At 37.8% G+C, this 21,957-nt stretch overlaps 1 protein-coding gene across 10 annotated transcripts in view; it reads right to left on the reverse strand.

Annotated features, from left to right (window-relative positions):
• The window catches only part of TACC2 (transforming acidic coiled-coil containing protein 2), a 163,597-nt gene that overhangs the window by 9,348 nt on the left and 132,292 nt on the right, over positions 1-21,957 (reverse strand). For 6 of the 10 annotated variants that reach the window (XM_075131038.1, XM_075131039.1, XM_048857605.2 and 3 more), the window contains 6 exons: positions 20,622-20,793; positions 18,670-18,810; positions 17,574-17,663; positions 7,134-7,277; positions 5,990-6,066; positions 2,763-2,806 (listed from right to left, as the gene is read on the reverse strand). In XM_075131038.1, the coding sequence (XP_074987139.1) occupies positions 2,763-2,806; positions 5,990-6,066; positions 7,134-7,277; positions 17,574-17,663; positions 18,670-18,810; positions 20,622-20,793 (668 nt within the window). The remainder of the gene's footprint in view (positions 1-2,762; positions 2,807-5,989; positions 6,067-7,133; positions 7,278-17,573; positions 17,664-18,669; positions 18,811-20,621; positions 20,794-21,957) is intronic. The other 4 variants (XM_048857608.2, XM_075131040.1, XM_048857610.2 and 1 more) reach the window with 2 other exon arrangements.

Genomic DNA, 21,957 nt, shown 5'->3' on the forward strand with positions numbered 1-21,957 from the left:
AGGCAAAGGCTAAAGATTTTAACAACATAGTAAGCTGCAAACTGAAAAATTGTGTGTGCAGTTTAAAGTAAGCCATCTGTAATGGGCACCCATTTGCTATTACCTACAGTGTCCCTTTTCTATAAAATTCCTGTGCTGTACATTTTCTTGCATCAGTAATTAGGAGCCCTAGTCATGGACCAAGGTCCCTTTGTAAAGCTCCAAGCACTAACTGAACAAAAATTATGTCACACTGAAATCACTGTGTAAGTGGAAATAAGTAGTCCCATCCAACAGGTAGAAAATAAGGTGCTCTAAATAGCTTAAAAGTAGAACGTGAAATAGTAGTCACTGAAAAAGAGTATTTTGGTGGTTAACTATTCAAACTAGCTTGGGAGAAAAGGACAGCTGTAGTATCTGACCAAATGTACGGCCAGGTGAGACTGAAGAACTTTCTACGTTCCTGTGGTGGCAGTTTGTTCCTGTGTGGAGGCTGAATACAGACTTAAGTATTGGAACATAAAAAATGGAAAAATATCCTCAGCAGGGACAGCTCTAGGTTTTTTGCCACCCCAAGCAGAAAGCTGCCAAAACAAACAAAAATAAAAGGTGTGTGTGTGTGGGGGGACACAGAATGCCACCCCTTGAAAAGTGCCGCCCCAAGCATGTGCTTGGTTTGATGGTGCCTAGAGCCGGCCCTGATCCTCAGCCTCCCTGGCCATGTGCTGCAAAACCCGAAAAAGAAGACCTATCTGGGATACTGGATGAAAATATTTGACATAGGGAAAAGCCAACTCAGTCCTGGGATAGATGAATCTTGGACATGAAACACAGGAAGCAATTTCAGATTGTATGAGAAATCAGCAAAGCCACATTTGGAAGACTCTAGTGCCTGATTCTCCACAGCACTGAGCCAGATTTATGCTGTTGCATCTCTACCAACTTCACTGGAGACACACCAGCAGAAATCTAGTCTAAAACAGTGGAGAATTCAGTCCAATGTGTTTTCTGCTATTATAAAATGTGCATTACAAATGGCAGGGCACCAGCCAAAGGCAATCCAAATTAAATGGGGATTTAAAGCTCTTAAATTCAAAAGGGTCAGAGAAGTTAGGTCAGCATTCACTGAAGAGGAGTTTAAGACCTTATTTTGAAGTCACTTATGCAATGCTTATTTACATTTTTCACCTGAATGGCAAGAGATGCACAATGCTGCAGTGAATGAAATCAGTGATCTGCAGGGGAGGGAATGTATCTCCCTAAGGTTCTACTATTTACGTCAAAAGAAGTTGAGATTTGTCGGTGCAAATTAGTCAAATTATTAATCATTATTATTATTGTTTGCTTTGGGCGAAAACAAGCAAGTCTGTTATATTCACCGGTTTAAATGAAATATGTTTAACTCATGTTCTGAGCTTCTTACTCACTTACTCCTTCCACAACATCCAGCCCATAGATATATGCAGTACATGTGGGGAAGTGCCAACATTATGAAAATATTACTCTAAATTTAGCTATATTAATGGAGAAGAAATGATAAAAATAACCAAAATATTTGGTGTCATGCAGGATGATACATAAAAAATTGAAAGAGCCAGTTTCAACAGAGGGTAACACAACGACGTTTATAAATGTCAATGATAATACACTAGTAGATGTAATGAAAACTTTTCTCATTATCAGTCTATTTTTAAGACAGAGGCACATACACATTACATGCCACACATATAGAGCTTTACTTGGTACTCCCCATGACCATTCTCTGCTATAAATAATGCTATATTATAAAGATCAGTAGAAATACACTGAGCACATTACAATACAACCACTTTCCCCTCTCTTTGATGAATTCATTAGTCTGAGCTGACCTCCCTTCTGAAGCTCACTTTCCAAAAGAAATAGATATAAGTTTATCTCTGATTGGCCTACCTTTCCTGGCCCTCGGAGACAAAGCTCCAAATGAAGCATCCTGCTGGACACAACACCAGCCACTCTCCCCCGCCTAGCAAGCTGAGAACCTTCTATAACAAGAAAGCCAGAATCTGAAGATAATATGGGTTAGGAAGTCCTTCAAAGAAAGCTTTTTAAAACAGTGCCTTTTGAGCTAGGCCTAAAATGCCACCAGAGTTCAGGAATCTTGCAATTTCTGTTTTTGAGAAACTTTGTAAGTAATCTTTTATTTGCAAGATATTTTGTGAACAGATATTTTCCAGCTTTTCTAGGGGTAGATCCTCTCATAATTTATATTCCAAAAGCCACATTAGCTTCAGTAAGTCACTCAGGGTTTGGCCCCTAGTGATCTCTGATCTGGGAGTGGAGTTAATTCACGGTTTTGCTGGGATAAATGTACCTAAAAAAGATGGCCTCTGTTGGTGTGAAGAAGCAAGTTTTGGTACTGGTAGTTAAGAAAAAAAGTTGTGTGTGTCTGGTAAGAGTAATTTAAATGACACAAATGCCTTTCTGCAAGAAATATTCTTGAATCTCAGCCAAAATAGTTGTGTATTCTGGACATGTTTTCTATGGAATAGCTTGCTTTGGTGTAGAAGAGAAACCTTGGACAATCTTGAATGCTTCAGATTATAGTATCTGCAGAATGGAGTATTTATTTTTCAGCTTAAACTAGTAGCACATAATTCTGCCCTCAGATGTATACACAATTCCCATGAATGTCAATAGGAGTTCAACGGGCGTATCCAAGGTCAGAATTAGGCCCCCAGCCATAAACATATTTCTGTGCTCTCTTCAGAGTCTACAACACCATATTCCATAGCAGTAACACCTACCTATCATCTGAGCAATCGTCTTCTCATATTCTGAAACTATTTTCCTACAAAAGAAATGAAAAGAAAAGCTGTGTTTGCAAATGTTATAGTTGCTAATGGCTTACTTGAATAACAAGGCTATTAAATAGCTGCACTTCTATATCATGGCAAAATGCAATACAGATCCACTTCACACACTTAGAAGCCATATAATCTCTTGTCCTTTTTTGTTTGAGGCTGTTGCATTATTATTGACTCTCTGAAACAAAAATAAGCGAATAAATTCAATACAACCAAGCAGTTCAAATGTTGATTCTAATTTTTTAATTTGCCATTTGAATATAAAAGGCAGAGCGGAGAAACTGATTTTATACAAGTTTCTTTTATTCACAATAATCCTAAAGTACTTCACCAATCATGAATTATATCAAGGGTCATATTTTCATTTAGGATCTGGAGCCATGGGCAGTTTGATTCATGTCGGGGTTGGGGGGAGAAGGGGGAAGAGGGAAGAGAGGGTAACACAATTTTCTTCCTTTTTCTCTCTCTCTCTCTTTTGATTAGCTTGTGTTTATTTTTACTTTAGGAAAAAGATGAGAGGCTTTCATTTTAAAGATAGCTACCAAATCTTACGCACGTCAAATACAAAGTAAGGGACATTCATTCAGTTCTTAAGACTGAAAAATCACCTGAAATAGTCAATCATGCAGCATGATTGCCCTAATTTTGTGCAATTTCTGTAAAACAATCAGCAAAATGATAATTTTATGCTTAGTCTATATTTTAAAAAATACAGTCACATCCTGTTTTGAATTTTCTTCTTGAAAAGAGGTTAACCAAAATAAGCAGATTAAAAGTGATTTGAAAAGCTGATCCATTCCTTCCCACATCCAAATCAAGCTAATGAAATGAGACTAGCCTTAGCTGTGCTTTGAATGATGAGCCATATATGACTGTCTATCAAATCAAAATAACCATGTGCTTAGTCCAAAGTGCGTATTCAAAATATCCCTTTTACATTTTTTTGTTTGTATTCTGTAAAGTCGATTTTAATTGCTGCATTTTGAAAAAGTGTATTGCAAATAGGTCGTGTTACTGGGGTGGGAGAAAGCTCAAGTCCAAAAGTTGATGATAAATGGGGAAGTGATGGGATAGCCAATACAAATGAGTTATTTATAACCTCTCCATCTAAACAAAAACAAAGTGAAACCCGAGTTAAAAGCGACTCCCGCAATTAAGGTAAAGCCCACCCTTAATGAACACTGTACTTAGTGTCATTGGCCCAATGCTGCCCCTATTAGCCCCAGTCCTGTCAAGGGGTCAGAAAAGCATGACCCTTACTCAGCTGGGAAGTCATGTTGACCTCAGTGAGACTCCACACTTCAGTAATGATCCAGGTTTGTAGAGCTCTTTGCAGGACTGGAGCCAGGAAATGCAAGGGCATGTGCTGTGCTCTTTGTGGAAAAGTAGGGCAGAGCTTTGGCATGAACTGCACAGCTCTGTAGCATCCACCTGGGGATTTGTTCAGAGTTGCTGAGGGTGCTCTCAAAGCATTAATTTTGCTGTAAAAAAGGCAATTTAAATTAAAAAACTAAGTTAGCTTTAGGAATTTTCCCTAGAAAGGAAGGGCTCTATTAGCATCCACAGAAGAGTCCAATAGCTACATAATGTCTTTAACAGCTCTGTATATCCTAGGAAGTTACATGGTGTTAGAACAGGAACCTGAGGAGTTACGGCATCAAATTTGTTGTTAAACACCATGTGCTAATACAATGTGATTTCCCAGGCTAGACTAGCCCACACAAGTTAGAAATAGAAAGAAAGGAGACCATCCTGTCCATTTCTTTGCCACCGTAGTACTGTTTGCTACAGAAAATGTTCTAGTGTTTTGCCCTGTCTAGATTTAATACTTCAAGGAGAACCTTGTGAGACTATTTCACAGCCTCAGAAGATCTAATGTCAAAAAAATGTTTTCCTAACATTCAGTCCACATTTTGCAGTACACAATTAGCTCCCCAGTTCTATTACGTTATTACCCTTGATCCATGCATACAATCCTCCTTGATAGCAGCAGGAGTTGTACAAATAGATCAGCATTTGAAATGCCCCTTAAATTTTTGCTGTAAAATGCTCGTTTAAGCAATGTCTTTGAAAGAAAGGTTTTTAAGCACTCCCCCTTGTAAAGCCTCAGATATGGTTGTGGTAGTTTGCTCCTTAGAGGAGTGACTAAAAAAAAAAAAAAAAAGGCCTGAAATAGTTCTCTAAGTTATAAGATTAAAATTAAAAAATACATCAAAAAATTAAAAACCTTTAAGACCCTTTAAAACATCTGTTATCAGATTTCTTTTCCTATTAATCATATTCTCAGGCTCAGTTTAGTGAGACAAACCAGCTCATCCTGTGTCTCATTTGGTCTTGTACAACCTATTTATGCGATGACACCAATAATAAGGAAAAAACCTCATTTAGTACACATCTGGTACTAAGACCAAAATTTCAGCAAAAGGGAAAAGCAATAATGATCCTTTGAGCAATACCTCTCAATGTATCAAAATACAGTGTCTTTCAGAAAGAAGCTACAGTTCATCACCCCCCTTTGGAATGGTAGAAATAGACCCAAAAAACAAAATCTAGCTGATCTTTCTTCTATGCATAGCTTTAAGATGACCTCAAGAGTTGGGTGAATACTGCCAAAAACTTCTTTGCCAATAGTCACTTGGATGTGTAAATGAATCTGCTTTGCTTTTACTGTTCGTGCTCTTTTTATGTTCACCTTCTGCAAACATTCATGCAATTGAATTTTACTGGCACAAATGTTATTAAATTTACCAGTGTGAATATTCCTATAAAAAGTGCAGGTGCATACATTCAGCTAGGGAACAGAAACAATACCAGGTTATCTATCTGACTAATGACAACTAAACAACATAGCCTGAATAGGGGAAAGTTCACCCCTGTGCAGAGAACCAGCCTAAGATCAATGCACCACTCCTCTTAACTCTCACTATTTTGAGGATTTTATGCAGTTAAAGTGGTGATTTGGCCTTATGTCTATCTGAACAGTGGTAAATTTCACCAGTAGAGAATAGCAAAAACTAGCAGAAAATGATTTAGGATCAATCCAAAGTGTGTAGTCCAAAAAAATAATGAAAAATTTCAAATAACTAATACATTTGTGCAAATCCCAGTTTGTTTGTGGATATTCATAAGCAGAAAGATTCAATTAATCTTATCAATGACTGCCTCACCTCATCTCCATTACTTCCCTTCGGCTTTCTTCATATTTGTCTTTCCACTCGGATACTTCTCTTTCTTTGGCCACAGTCTATACAGAGGAAGAGGAAACAGGCTGTAAGAAAATTAGGTAAATCCAAGGAATTCATTAAGACAGCTAGGTAGCTAGATACTAGAACTAAATTATATTTTAATGGGATACACAACTGCTTTTAAAATTTAATATTCAATGCTGATACTAGAGCAAGGCCTGAGCTGAAGATTTCATATCTAGATTTGGATCCAAATCTATTCACCCCCAAGGAATTTTTCCATTTCAAACCATAAGGTCTGCATTCAGACGTGTGTATGTGGAACCCAACTCAAACTTCCCCAAGCTCTTTTGAGAGATGGTAAATCCTGTGTTTAAATTTATGCTCCTCCCTAATTACACGTAGATATGTTTACAGAGCTATTCCATTCCTCTATAGATGGAGTACCCTTATATCTGATTTCACAAGGGACCAAATCTTTAAATTCGTAGTAGGTCTTGAGTAATGCCTTCAGGATCTATCCTGAAGAAAGGTTCTGTTCTCATGCATGTATGTCTGGACTGAGTAACCATGGAATCATAATATCCATAACCTACATTCCTCCTTGTCCCTCCCACTCCTGTTATATCCACACAGTTTGTGCTTTTCTAACATCAGATTGTATCATCTTTTCAGGCAGGGATCAGTCTTTCATATTTTCTGTGGAGCACCATGTAGGCACCACAAAAATAATAAAACGTAGAAGAAGCCTTATAACATTTGTTTTAAAAAGATAAACCAATATTCCTTTGCTCAAGTTGTATAGATTGCAGGTAACTGCATAGTGATAAGATTGCAGTAGTATAGTGTATAGATTGCAGGTAACTGCATAGTAAAATAAATAATACAAATTTCCGTATACCGGGTCTGCTTCTCATCTACACCAAGCAAATAAAACTTACTCCCATTTTAAGTCCCTTTTACACTGCCAGAGCAGTGTAAAGGGGCCTTACTGTATAAAAGAATCAGGCCCACAGTTTTCTGTACAGACTACATCTAGTTCAGGTGAATGGCTTTTGAGAAAACTAGAAAGAAGTAAACTACCAACTGAAGAAACTTCTTATTTCCAGACACTATAAAAAGTTACCTCCTGTCTGGCAATTCGTAGTGCAGAATCCAAATCTTCTTGTTGGTAGAGCAGATCGGTGGTATTTTCTGCCTCAGAAGTGCTGATTCGGGAGTACAGAGTACTTTTAGAGATGGAAACATCTGCTGGGATAGCAGGCTCTTTCTGTATTTAAAAAAAACAAAACAAAAAGAAATTAACCATTGATTATGGGTTTACTAATAGTTCAGCTAGCATTTAATGGGGAAAATGAAACAATGAGGAAATATGATCTTACAATGAATGGAAAACATTAGAGTGCCAATCTATTAATATTTACCACTTTGTTCTTATACAGAAAACAATAAAGAGAATGCTGGGAAATCTAAAATTAGGAAGCCATGAGTTAGACCTTCTCAAAACTACTCTACACCTGAGAAAAATGAAATGTCCAACAATAAAAACATTTGAGTGAAGAAAACAAGAAAAAAACAGAAGCAGTCATCACTGAAGGGGAATCAGTTTCAGTAAAACAATATTTAAAATGACAGAAAAAGGTAAGCTAACAGATATTGTACCAGCCAATGTACTTTATCTACTGTAAATTATATTCTATAGATGGTATTATAGATGCTACTGCTCCACCTGTATATAATGCGTGAGTACTATACGAGAAATTAATAAATTAAGTTCAGTTTTATTCTAAAGGGCCAGTCTTACACATCCTACTTGCATGATTCAGATCAAGTCAACAGGACTACATGAGTGAGTAAGGCAAACACACTTTGGCCCAAAGGTGCAAATAAAATAAGAAATGGGGAAAATATTTAAAAACCAACTATGCAAAACTTATATGCATTATCTTGCAAATAATATAATAAGCTAAACAATGCAAGATACAATGCATTCAGGGCTAGCCACAGAAAAAAATGAGAAAGATTATAAGAGAGAATTAGGAGGGTGCTAAAAATAAATCATCACAGTTTTAAGAAAAACATGTGGAGGGTGAAAATTGCACAAGAATTGTTTCATATGTGGAACAAGAGGACAGTGAAAGAGACAGTACAATATAGGTAATATATTGTTAGAAATAACAGCATTTTTAGCTGATGATGTACAGTTTCAAATTTTTTTGGACTCAGAGAAGATAACAGAAATGGGGTTCAATCGTCACAAGCACTCACATGGCCCACATTACTGTACTATCTCAGCATCACACAAACATTAATTAGTGTAACCTCACTATACCTTAGTAAGGGAGGGGAGTATGATCATCTTCACTTTACAGATGGGGAAATGAGGCACTAGAGATTGGTGGCCAGGTTCTCCATTACTATGTATCTCAGCTACTCATTTACACTAGTGTAAAGTCAGTATAAACAACCATTCAGATAAGCACTATTAAAAAAAACCACACACACACACAAAAAAACCAAACCCAAGAACACCCTACCCCACACACACACACACACACTCCTTTAGCAAGTGGATGGGACTTTGCAGTAAAGGGGACTTCAGTAAGATATACAAAATCCTTAAGAAAAAAGAGAACTGATGCTTGTAAGAATTTTTTTGATCTGTCACGTATAATACTAGGAATAATGGGACAAAATTCTGTTAAAGAAAGGTCAAGTGTCAAGGAAGTTTAGCTTAACTCTTTACACACAGAACAGCTAACATATTAAGTAAAATACTAAAGGTGGTAATAGAAGCAACTTGCTTTATCTACTAAGTAGCCATGCAGACTAAACCAAGTTTAAGGATAGGACTGAAGATGCTGACATAACTTGTGTCATTCAATTAGTAGTATATGAACAAGTACCTACAAAAACACTGCATGTGACAGCCTTTGGATTGTGTGCCTTGAATTTGGCTTCTTTCGGATTTGCCTTTACTGTTATGACTTTGTTTCAGATATTCATAGTGCTTTTGGGGTTTGTTAGTATTTCATTGTTTATATAAAAATTGTATTTGATCCTCTATGTTCAAAGTAAAGTACAAATATCGGGCCAGATCCTGCTTACTTTATTCAATAACATAAATGGTTCACTAAAGTTAGCAGTATTTGGCCTATTATTTAATCCGCAAAACATCCCTGTCAAATAGGTGAGTATTAGCCAGATTTTTACCAATTGGGAAACAGACAGAGGTGAAATGACTTGCCCAAAGACACCTAGTGAGTCCATGGTACAGTCAGTATTAGAACTCAGAACTTCCTGATTCCTAGCCCTGTGAAAATCCCACCATCCCATGCTGACTTGGCATCATGCTTTAGTTCAGTGGTTCTCAAACTTTTGTACTGGTGACCCCTTTCATACAGCAAACTTCTGAGTGCGACCCCCCCACTTATAAATTAAAAACATTTTTTTATATTTAGCACTACTATAAATGCTGGAGGCGAAGCAGGGTTTGGGGTGGAGGCTGACAGCTTGCGACCACCCCCCCATAATAGGGTCACGACCCCCAACTTGAGAACCCCTGCTTTAGTTCATCCATAAATTTATGAAGCTGTTTCCTTTCCTTAAAAATTTATATTGAATAAATTCAAGTATAATTTGTTTCTAAGTATACCTCGCTCTGTATTATGGTTGTTTCATTTTTAATATTAAAGTATACAGGTTATCATTTTCTTTTATTTATATAATTTATAGACATTTCTATGGTGCTTATTACAGTTGTTTTCTATTTATTAGGGTCAGGTGAAAAATTCATAGCAAATAGAGTTCAATAATTTTTTCTTATATTACTGTTCCAGAATGATCTCAAAGCAGAACGCAACCTTCTCTTATTATTTAAATTATTTCCTGTGTTGTGTGCACTAGTAATACCAGCTCTGTATCTCATTTGTTGCAAGTATTGAAACTCAAACTGCATTAGACTAGATTTGACGCAAGTGATATGGCATGTCTCTGTTCTGACTGGATGAGTGTAGTCTTGCTATCATGTTTCTGCTCTGAATATTCACTTTTTTGAGTTTAAAGTTTGTTTTCCATGATTATACAATATTTGTCCAGATTCATTCTCCCAGCAAACATTTCCAGCAGTTAACTTGTTTGCAAGAAGATTCAGGGAAAGCAAAATCAAAAAGGTACACAAACACTCAATCATTTAAGAATTTGAATGAACATCCGAACAATCTTTTACTCAGTTCTGCTATTCATAGTGGTATCATGTGTTATGTTCATCAGTGCTAACAGTAAGAGAATTCAGGTAGAGAGAATTTACAGTCAGTAAAGTTTATGAGCAACATATAGGAGCCAGGGAGAGGGGGAAAAAGTCACATTAACAAAACTAAAAGATACAATTAGAGAGGAACAAGGAGTCACAGCACCAACATTTCTAACAATCGAACACTGTTTTTCTTTGTTGAAAAGCAGTATTTCATATGGTAATGTCCACCTTTGCTTTATAAGTTCTTGATGCACTTGACAGCTTTGTCAAAGAGAGAAAACACTATTAAATTGCAGAAACTCAAACTTCAGATCAACAATTTCCCCAGATGCTCAGCTACAGTCTTGGATATCTGAAAAAATCCATGAAGGGATTGTCTTGTTTCACAGAAACGCAATTTTATTCAATGGAATTTACCCTTCAGGGCAGGAAGTCCCCTGTAGAACAGGTGGAATATTAAAGAACCAGGACTGTACCTGAACTGCAACAAAATAACATATCCCAAGCCACCATAGTGATATCACACTTAAATAGAATGCAATGATCAGGGATGTAACTTATTTCTCAAATAGCTCATTTGCTCTTAGAAACAAGCATACTGATGATAATTGAATGTTTTTTCAAGGTTCTCTTAAACCATAGCAATCCAGATAAAGAAGAAAAATTCCTTATGCCAAATTTGTACTAACTACTGTATTATCAATAAGCTTGTGCAGTACAAAAAGCTTGCAGCACTTCACTCAGCTCAAGGCGTTCCCCTCCATAGAGATTTTCAGCCTCATCCGACATGCACAGTATTTCGAATTCTGATACATCATCATTTGATATCAACTCAGCTCTATTGGTAAAACTTTTAAAACCAGTCCTTCCATGTAAACAAAAATGCCACAATGCACAAGAATTTGGGTAACAGAATATGTAGTCATTAATAACTATTCCTTTCTGATGAACCATCTATTATTCTCTTCTCTGATCCATATTACACATCTCCATTTCACATTATGTGCTACATTTGCATGCCTTTCCTACTGAACAATATTTCAGATGTCAGATCACTCCCATGACACACTCTCTCTCTCGCTCACGCTTCATATATAAGAATCAATTCTGGGTCCAGTACATAATCCCCAAGTTGCATTCTGGAGTATATATGTTTTACGTCTGAACTAACTCAGAATATTGTAGATATAAATCTGTTTTCACAGTAAAGTATTTTTTCGTCCTTCTTCCAGATGAGCGCTTTAGTAAAATTATTTTACTTAAGTATAAATATATCTGTACACATTCTTTATATACAGGCAGGGTGTGCCTGCATAGTATTTTAAAGCTCAGCTTTGAGTTTAGGCTAATACTTTGCTACTGGATGATCACACTTTCCTTAGGACAGTAAAACTGGTTTTAGGACCAGATTCCATTGCTGGTGTGATGTAAAGCAGCCAAAGCACAGCGCTAGAATCTGGTCCATGATTTTTATTTTTTGGAAGCCTATTGTACACTCATTGCACTTTTAATAACATTGATGAGATATTCACATGCGCACACAGATTCATATATGGTTTTTCTACTAAGGGATTTCCATTCTATTAAAAAGGGGGAAAATATTTTTCTAAATCTACTAGTTACTTTATGTGTACTGATGGAATTCTGACCCTATGTTTCACTTCTGTCCACACTGAAATATAGAATGGAAGTAGTCTATGAAACACCCAGCATTAAAGTTCAGACATCATCTCTATATGTAATAATTTAGTCCCTTTGACATTAGTCTTGATTCACAGTTACTGGAATAGTGTCAGTAGTTCTAGAGAGCTTTGAAATAGAAATCAGAACGTTGCATTATATCACTTGCAGCTGAAATGATAAGGGAAAGTACTTAATGTTCAAATTCTAGGGCCTGTTCCTCTCTCCACAATGTCCACAGCAATAGATCCTGTTAATATCAACACGACACAGTGAGGAAAGAAAATCTCTACAAGCTTTATGGTGTGAGTGAGATATGAGCCTGCTTTTGTACAGACATAGTAAAGGGGGATTTGTCAAATAATCATTCTACAAAATTATGATTAATGAAGAGGTATCTTTTCTTCCTTTGTTCTCAATTCCTCTTCTCGCATATCTCTGTCCTATAAGAAAGAGGGGTGCAAAATCCCAGGTAGTTCCTTTATAGGCCTTTCTGAGTTCTCATGCCACATTGTGTGCTGAACAAGCTATTTTAAAATATGTATATATGTGACAGTTTGTACAGTAAAACCATAGGGCCCAGTATAGTTGGATTCAGCATCTAAGAATCAACACAAAAAAGCCAGGCAAAGTGAGTTTAATTAGGAAACTAGCTAAGGGATTTACAAACGATCACATTTCACACACAAGGATCAGCCAGTAGGAGTATCGTATTGACTGGCATGGCTGCCCTCGCCCCTGTTTTTAAAGCTTAAGGGGTCACTGAACTCTTATTTTTGGTATTTGGGAACCAAACACATTCCTTTTCCTCTGGTCACCTTTCCTGCACTGGGACTGTAAGCATGCAAAATAACAGAAAATGAGAAGTGGCACATGACCAACTCCAATATAATTATCAAATGCTAAATCAAATCCAGTTGATTCACTGGTCTGAACAATAACATCAACATAGGTTCTAAGCACTATACTGTAGCCCATATTCTGAAATATACAATACCTCTCAATATAAAATAGTTACTTAAGTAAAGTACATTTCAGAAGACTATCTGAAAGTTTTGATTTTATATTATAAATATATATTTTACACACTTGCACACATGCAAAAAACAAAAATTCTTCAGTGGCCCCAGCCATTCAATAATTATGATAAAATCTACCATTTATAGGTAAGTTCAATATTATTGGGTGAAAAAAGATTTGTGTTTTATCTCTTCATCAAACACAAACACAAGAGAGAAATTAAAGGCAACTTTGGACTTGACTGCATACCGGGTAGTAGTTTGATGTCCAGTACACCCTATATGCGGAGCGCAAAGGACAGCGTTAATGATCCATGCTCTTTTCCATCTCTAACTCCTGTGTGCTCTTCATACTTCTTTAGTCTTAAAAAATTTACAAAGGCTACAAGAGGATTTCTGTGACTACGACAAGATACTTTTCCCTTTCCCTCTCAACACTGGGGATAAGTGCTCTCAAGTAACCCAGGAGTTCACTTGTTTCCATCCTCTCCAAAGCAAAAATACATGATAAGCAAAGGAGGAGGGTGAAAAGACTCTCTCTATGCCTCCTCCTCCCTCTCCCCTAGCAGAATGCTTTGTGGAAGTTGTGGCAGAGAGTGGTTGGACAATTCACTGGGACTTCAGCACAGCTGGAATTATGGGGCTAAGATCCAAGGAAAATGAGCCCAGGCAAAGAGATGGCAATTTGGGAGCAGCAGGGAGAAAACTGCTATCCCATTCATTTTTCAGCTCTCTGAGCCTCAGACATAGAATGACAGAGATGCATAACTCTTCAAATACAGTACACTATATTGAATACAGTACTCAACGATTCAACAGCTCAAGTACTTGTGCAATGGTGTGGAGTTCTTCTCCGAGTGGGTTTCATATGCCCCTCTGAACTGAAATACAGGAGATCGGATTAATTGATCATGGTAAATATAGGGGTCAGCCATGGCTGTGTTGTCTATAAAGGAACACAACTGTTGAAAACTACCATTCAAAAAGGAAGCCTAAACATTGGAATTGCATCAGTCAATGGATGAATTTTCTGTTAAGTGATAAAGAAAACAGACTGGGAAAGAGAGTATCAATCTTCAGATGCAGGGGACTTTGTCTCTCTCAGACCAAACCACTGGAGTGGGACAGGCCATTGGCACAGCATGTTTGTGAGGACACTGATAACCAGCCTAGACTAAAGCCCTCAGAACTTTATTGTTATGTTTTCCCGAAGTAACTGTTAGAAAACCTTCGCTGTGGTAGCAGGCACAAGCCCTACTTCTGATACAGATGGGATGGGGGACACAGAAACTGCCAAGATAAGGAAAAATTCTGAGAAAGGGAGAAGAGGAGGAGACATTTAAAAATGCTTCATCTGTAACACCGCAAATGGTCATTGTTCTTTCTTATACTCTGTTAGATACCTTGCTGATATATTTATTGAATTATGCTTTTGCCAAAATTTTCCTTTTTAACAGCTGAGAAAATGATAATTTGACCAATAAATCTACAGTATTCATATAAAATAATACTGTCAGAACTATGAATTCAGCACCTAACAACAGTACCATCACCACTAAAAAGATAAAAAGTTAATTAGGGCAATTACAAGCACAGGGCTTTATAAATCACTGACCCTTACACAGAGGGATTAGACTCTGCAGGGGAATTAATGTTACATGTGGGTCACTGAAATCTTAGTGTAAGTAACTGGGAAGCATATACATTTCCTTTGTCAAGCATCGCTTCTAGAATTCAGATATTTAATTAGGAATGTGACCTGATACACCTTGATTTACCAGCTACACAAATCCCAGCTCACAAAAGAATTCCAAGTAAACAAAGATATGCATGGGCACTGAAATGAAATGGAAGAAATTACTATAATATTCACATAAAATTTATCCATTTAGCTGGGCTGAGGTCTGGCTTTCCTTTTGCAGCAATATTTTCGCACTCACAAATGTACGATGGGCAAAAAGTGGAATAATCACACCTTTTAACTACGTGATTTGTGCTTCCACTCAGGTTAAACTGTGGGCCCAAAAACGTGGGCCCAATTTTGCAAGCATGACTGTGCAGAAAAAGGAAAGTTTTTGTATGAAAACTTACACCCCTTAAACTTTTGCTACCTCTGTCCTCTCAAAACAATTATGAATATTGCTTCTCTTACTGCCAACACCCTTTTTCCATTGGTTTCTCTAATTTACACAAGAGAAGTGCTGATTTCAACACCATAGCTTTACATGTTCCTACCTCAGCTATTCTTGAGCGGCTGACACAGACGCTTTCTGAGACCTGTCCTGCCTACACAAAAAATGGGAGCTGGACACACAAGGCTGTTCAACAGTCCTAGATTGTTCGGCCTAGCTGTGTTCAGCTATCTTAGCACTGGGAGGCTGAAGCCACATTTGCCAGTAACAGTTCTTTTCCTTTGACTGTTTTCATTCTTATTTTTCAGTTGTATCTGAGAAGAGACTGTCTGCATTGTTTCCATCTTTGGAGACTGAAGAAAAAGGGCCCTATCCTGCTGAAGTCACTAACAAAACTCACACTGATTTCAGGAGGTCAGGACCAGACCCAACGTCTCCTCTCACAAAAGCCAATCTTCATCTGAACAAAAAGGACTAATTCCTACTGCCCAGTAATATTATGATTCAAGCGTTATCATTTTTAGATTAGCACTTAATGCTTGAGTTTCTGATTTAGATGTAACTTAATCAATGTGAAAGGTAGTTTTGTTTTTATTAAAAAGATGTTGTAAGATTTTACATCGATATGCACCACAGTTATAAATATATTGATACCATATTAAGAAAATATTCAGTGCCTTTCAGAAAGTATTCCTGACAGCCAGTATCCTCTGTCTATCCTCAGTAGCCTCTGGATTTAAGTCACTGCAGTCATCTGGTGTATCCTATTATATTTAATCTACATTGAGTCCATCAGTCACTATAAGACACTCAGTGTTAGTCACAAGGGTTATCATCATGGGCTAATTTGATATTAGCAAGATCTACTTAAAGACTAAAGTTAACCAAGGACAAAAGTCCTTCTCAACCTACCATGACATCTGTATCATTCAGCTAAAGACATCACTATGCCTTAGTTATAGATGTATATAAAAAATACGCACATTTTTCAGGATTCAGAGCAGTAAAACTAATCACAGGTATTTTACTCCCACTGGGAAAATGCCATTTATCATTTCAACCCTTATTCCTTCTGTTTCTAATCAGAAAGTTGGGCCCAAACCTGCTACCATTCAAGTCAACAGTGAAGCTTCCCACCGGCTTCACTAAAAACAGAAGCCCACATACTCAGAAACATTCATATTTCCACAGGGAATTAATTACTTACTATCTTTTTATACCATTCATTACCCGAAATGAAATAGCCATTAGTCACTTAGACAATTGCATCACAGGCCACTATTTACCAACATAAGCTAAACTGCTCAAACTTGTTCTAACTGGCCATCAGTTAATCCATAAAAGTACAGTACAGTACCCTATCGAAAGAGACATACTTTTATGAACCGACTATCTTATGATTGGTTAAAGCACAGATTAAGTCTAATCTCTCAGCCAGTCAAAATGCAGTTATGGTGCAGTGAACAGCTGCCACTTAAATATTAAAGGAATTAGTTGGGGCCTCCCAATGACTTATTTATTAATCATTTACTGTAAGAAAAGAAAGGTCACTGGAGAACAACAAGGCAGAATAACATTCTCCTGATATGGAAATAAATGTCTCATGTTAGCAGTTTGCTGTTGTCCTGTCAGCATTCCATTCAGTTGATACCATTTTCGACGTATACCACCAAGATAAAACTCGTGGGGTTGCTGTGAGCTTTTTGTTAAAAGCATCATAAGGGTCTTCCTAGACGGGTGCAATGTTTTGTACTAAACATCAAAGATACTACATCAGAGATCACATTTCAGTCTCGTTTCAAACACAGGGGAGATCACATGCATCACTGGAGCAGTGTCACTCTGATGATGCATCACACTGACATGGCACTAGCCAGCATGCTGTAGAAGTATCAATACAGAAAATCTTTAGATCTTAATGAATAAAGTCGATTTATGCTGGGGAGGCTCTTTCCCGTGAGAGCCTTTGAGGTCATTCAAAATCATTTGAATCCCGTTCTTCAGAAACCTGAAGTGTGGGTAGATTGAACTTTTTAAGTTTTAGGGTCAAGTTATTAGATCTCATGCTTAAATGACCTGTAAAAGGCAAAATACACCGCTAGCCAGAATTTGTAAAACTCTATTCAAAAACTTTCTTATTTATTTTGCCAGCAAACACTTTAGACCAATCCTGATCTCAAATACAAACACATGATCATCTAAAAGGCAGAATTTGGCTGTCCCCTGTTTTATATGACGGCCTTTTGCCTCCAGATCTTCAGTCAACTTTGGAAGTAGAATTGTTCTGTGAGTGGAGCGGGTGACAGCATTTTTGTGTCGAGTGAGGCTATCAGCATGCTCTTTGGTGTCATATGTACTGAGGTGCACACAGCTTCAAACGTCACTCAGAGAGGCTTAGTTACCTTGTTGTTAAAGAAAAAGCAGCACTCTGGTTCTTTATCTGTGCACACACACACACATTGCAGGCATAAAACAGATACCTCGGTATCTAAGGAGCAGAAAGAAGACAAGGTAATCTGTCTGGCTAGCGTCAGTGCTTCTATCCTCATTGCAGCAAACTCTAACTCCTCCTGTCAGATGGTTTTAAGCAATCCACAGAAAAAAATGTATTAAGAACATGATGTAAATGTTTTACACACACAGAGAATGAATTTTAATGTATCATGATAATTTTTGGGTAACACACATTCAGTGTTCCTTTCATGATTAAAACATCAGCAGAACACAAAAGCAAGTTTTCAGGTAGTTTTGAGATATTTATATCCAGAAACTCTTTCACTAGAGACTAAGTGTTAACAACTTTTTGGGTGGGATAAATGTTTTTCAATTATGATGCCCAACTAGACAAAATTATTTCTTTGTCATGTTAATTGTTTTTCCCTTTCACTATTCACTGTATTTATGATTGCTGTCATTTTTTATTCAACATTACTTAGCAGTTTTGAAATGTAAATTTGCATTGGCTATTTGGAAAATCTGCCGTGATACACGTAAACCTACTCTCCAGAGAGATTTCCTTTTGTCAGAGGAAGCCAAGTCAAATGACAAGTTAAACACAATCACAAAAACAACACCTAAATCTCATTTTACCTGGTTTTAGCACCAATGTGACTCCGCTGATGTTAATGAGGTTACTCTGGATTTACCCTGGTGTACCTGAGAGCAGAATTAGGCCCTACATCTCTGAAACTGTCTCTGTGCTTACTGGCCCACCAAAGTAAAGTGTACTCAGTCAAGTTAATCCTCCACATTTAAGATTGAATGCAGGGCTCAAAATAAGAGTTTTATTTTATAATATGTTGTACTACAACACAGTTAGTGAGATTATCGAATTGAGACTGTTCAGCAGTGTTAGAACACAAGAGTTAGAGAAACTAACTTATTTGTTCAGAAAGTTAAGTCCAAATCTCACTATCTCTTAAAAGTTTCTGAAAGGCAAAAGGTACTTTGAAGAGGGCCTGAATTTTTCTTTAATTAACTTTTTTTTTTTTTTTTTAAGATAGTGAATTGTGTTCTCTACTGGTGTTTAGAGAAACTTAAGAAAGGAACACTGGTATTTACATTTCTGCTACAAACCTGAAGTTTCTGAGCAAATACGGGGGGGTTCTTTTCTGCTAAGTCAGGTTCTAGATATTCAAGCTGATCACATATTGATGTTTGATGTGATATCCTACTGAGAAGAGCATCAGCAGAGACAAAGGAGTCCTCAGGAGTTGTCTGAAGGGTAAGGAGGATATAGAACAAATAACAGAGGCTGCCAAAGTGGCTCAGGCTGAAAACCATAGATTTGCTTCAAACGTTTGTTTACTGCCTTCAGTAACATTTTCTTTCTGGCACACATGCATAGCCAAGCAGAAATAAATATAATGAAAGTCAGTTATCAATTAAAAATTTGAGTATGAAGAATGAAATAAATGATGTTAAAGCCTCTAAAGCAATGGTTCTCAAACTGCGGTCCATGGACCACTTTTAGGTACTTCTATGACAATTGGCAGTCAATTTTCTGTCAGACAGTCACCACGTTGTGTTTGTCTTAAAGCAAAGAAACTTCCTGTGAGTTGAAAGAAGAAAAGGAGTACTTGTGGCACCTTAGAGACTAACAAATGTATTTGCGCTCAGTCCAGGATTCTCACAGGAGTTTCAGAGTTTCTTTGACCAATTCAACTAAAACGATCCCCAAACAACTTTTTGCACTCACGACAATATGTCTTTTTGTTCCTTTGGTATTAACTCAATTATGATCAAATTTGCAGATGCCACCAAGATTAGAGAGGTCTCAAACACACCGGAGGTCAGAATCACAGTGTTCACCTGTTGAGATTAGAGCAATGGAAGCTCCACTCGAAGAGCAGAGTCTTCAGGCTAATAAATGTGAAATCCCCTGCCCAAGGACAGGAACTCAAAACCACAAATACACAATCTACAGAGATGTAACTCAGTAGCCATGCCTGTTGCATTATAAAGTGAGTGTATTTTAACTTTGTCTCCTTAATACTGTCGTTCTTCCTTATATGTCCAAGTGCCAGGGAAAACTGGGGGTCCTTCAGAGAATCTATCCATAATATTCAAAAGTTTGAGAACCAGTGCTCTAAAGTCTAGAAGCAGCTACAGCCTTCGAAGTAAGACTCAAAGTCTTTACACTGAGTCCACTGGGAACTAGATTGAGTTCAAAAGCGCAGATTTCTAACAAAGTCTCTCACTTCCAGTACAGCATAATATCAAAACAATTGGCAATTTATCAGAAAATGAGAAATATCTGTTCATCATCTATTAATGCTTTAAAACATCACAACAGATATGCTACACTCACAAAGCAATTCCACATATTTTCATACAAGATCCCCCCGAGAAAACACGGGCACAGCCTATATATTTACATTTCTCAGGTTAAAACATAACAAAAATCCTTATAACAAATAAGCTATTGAGAATATCTGCCTATAAGAACTGATCACAAACATACATTTGAGCTTAAGATAAGAACCAGGACAACTTTTCTCAATTCTAACAGTATTCTGTTTGGCCAAAATGGGGATCAATTCCCTCATTGGTGTCCCATCAAACCCTGTTATTGCCAATGGAAATTAAGCATGTCTATCAATAGAGACTAAAACCCACGGGAATGATTTTTGGCCATGTAGATTTGGGCACACATTGTGCACGGAAACCTTCCTGGTTAGTTACATGGTCTGGAAGAGCAAAGGCTGGTTTTGCTCGGGTGAAAGATTGCCCATGCAATTTTGCAAGCACAACGTTGGAGGCACTTCTTAAAAGTGACCTTTCATCCTTATGATTAATGTGAAAAGGCATAAAGCTAAAGATGCTAAATTTCTCAGCAAGTGATCTTGCTTTTTAGTTTGTTCTGGTTAAGTAGTTTCCATTTGGGGTTTTCATATTCTCACTCCGTAAGTTTTCGTCTAGCTCTACGCATGTTATAATTGCACAGTCTGTATGTTCTCCTCTCTTAAGACATGGGAAGATTGCTTTTTGGGAGAATGTTTCCATCACTCTTCTCATATATTACTTACTATTTCAATGGTGTCTGAAGCTGTTCCTAAACTCATGGGCTCCAGTTCTTTCTGTTTTGATTTGTCAGTTGACTGTAAGTGCATATCTTGGCTGGCGGTTAGAACCCGGGAACCTGGGTGTTGTATTTTCATTCCAGAGGATAGCTGGGCTTCAGTTTCCTCGAAACTTGATCTGGGATCAGATAGATAGTGTATATGTTTTCAGATTAGGCTAAAAGCCCAGTCTCTGCTAAAAACACAGCAAATCCTCTTCAGTTAAACTGTCATGTTCTCATCTTCACAAGAGCTTGATAAATTAGGATAATTGACATAAGGTTGAATTATAGCAATATATCTTGCAAGATTTTGAGAAATGTTTTCAGAGTAGTACCCAAAAGAAATCTGGATAAACCCTGTACTACTGGATTAGATCAATGAGTTCATGCACATCCCTCACATCACTTTGCACTTATTTCTCACTTCTGCATAAATCTCTATCAAATAAAAATTGTTACGTAGCAGCAGTTTAACCCCCGGGACAACGCCATTTCTAAAAATAAACAAAAACCCTTAAGATACATAATTTAAAAATGGATTAATTGTTCAGAAAAACAAGTTTAGGAATGCCAAATGAAGAATTACAATACGAGGAACATACTGAAATGAAACTATCCTTAATAATGAAGAAAAAATGTAAGTAGAGAACCATAATCTACACTGAAGGCACAGCATAGTCTTCACTGAAGACTTTAAAGTAATCATCATGACTATGCAACAGAAATATATATCCTGATTCTTCACTCCATTACTCCACTGACTGGTGTAACAAGGGACAGTTGGACCCAATGTTCCCTCTAATTTTTTATATCCATGTATGGAATGAATTTTGTTATGTGCACCAATATGGAAGTCATGTGTGGCAGGGGTGGGGCTGAGAGGTTCAGAGTGCGGGAGTGGGCTCAGGGCTGGGGCAGAGGGTTAAGATGTGTGAGTGGTGAGGGCTCCCAGTAGGGGGTGCGGTCTCTGGGGTGGGGCTGGGGATGAGGAGTTTGGGGTACAGGCTGCCCCGGGACTAGAGTCAGAGGACTCCCCCTAGCTCTCTCCCTGCTGGCAGCAGCTCTGGGGGAGAGGAGCCTCTTCCTGACCGCAGCAGCTCCGGGGGAGAGGCGCTTCTTCCTGCTGGCAGCAGCTCCAGGGGAGAGGTGCCTCTTCCCACCAGCAGCAGCTCCGGGGCCGGAGGAGAGATGCCTCTTCCCGCCGGCAGCAGCTCCGGGGTCAGGGGAGAGGCCCGTGGCAGCCCTGCACACCCCAACTTGCTCCCCTCCCCAGCCACCCCCTACCTCTCTCCTTTCCAGGC

The sequence above is a fragment of the Caretta caretta genome, chromosome 7 (assembly GCF_965140235.1).
Source record: "Caretta caretta isolate rCarCar2 chromosome 7, rCarCar1.hap1, whole genome shotgun sequence".
NCBI classification, from domain to species: Eukaryota; Metazoa; Chordata; order Testudines; family Cheloniidae; genus Caretta; species Caretta caretta.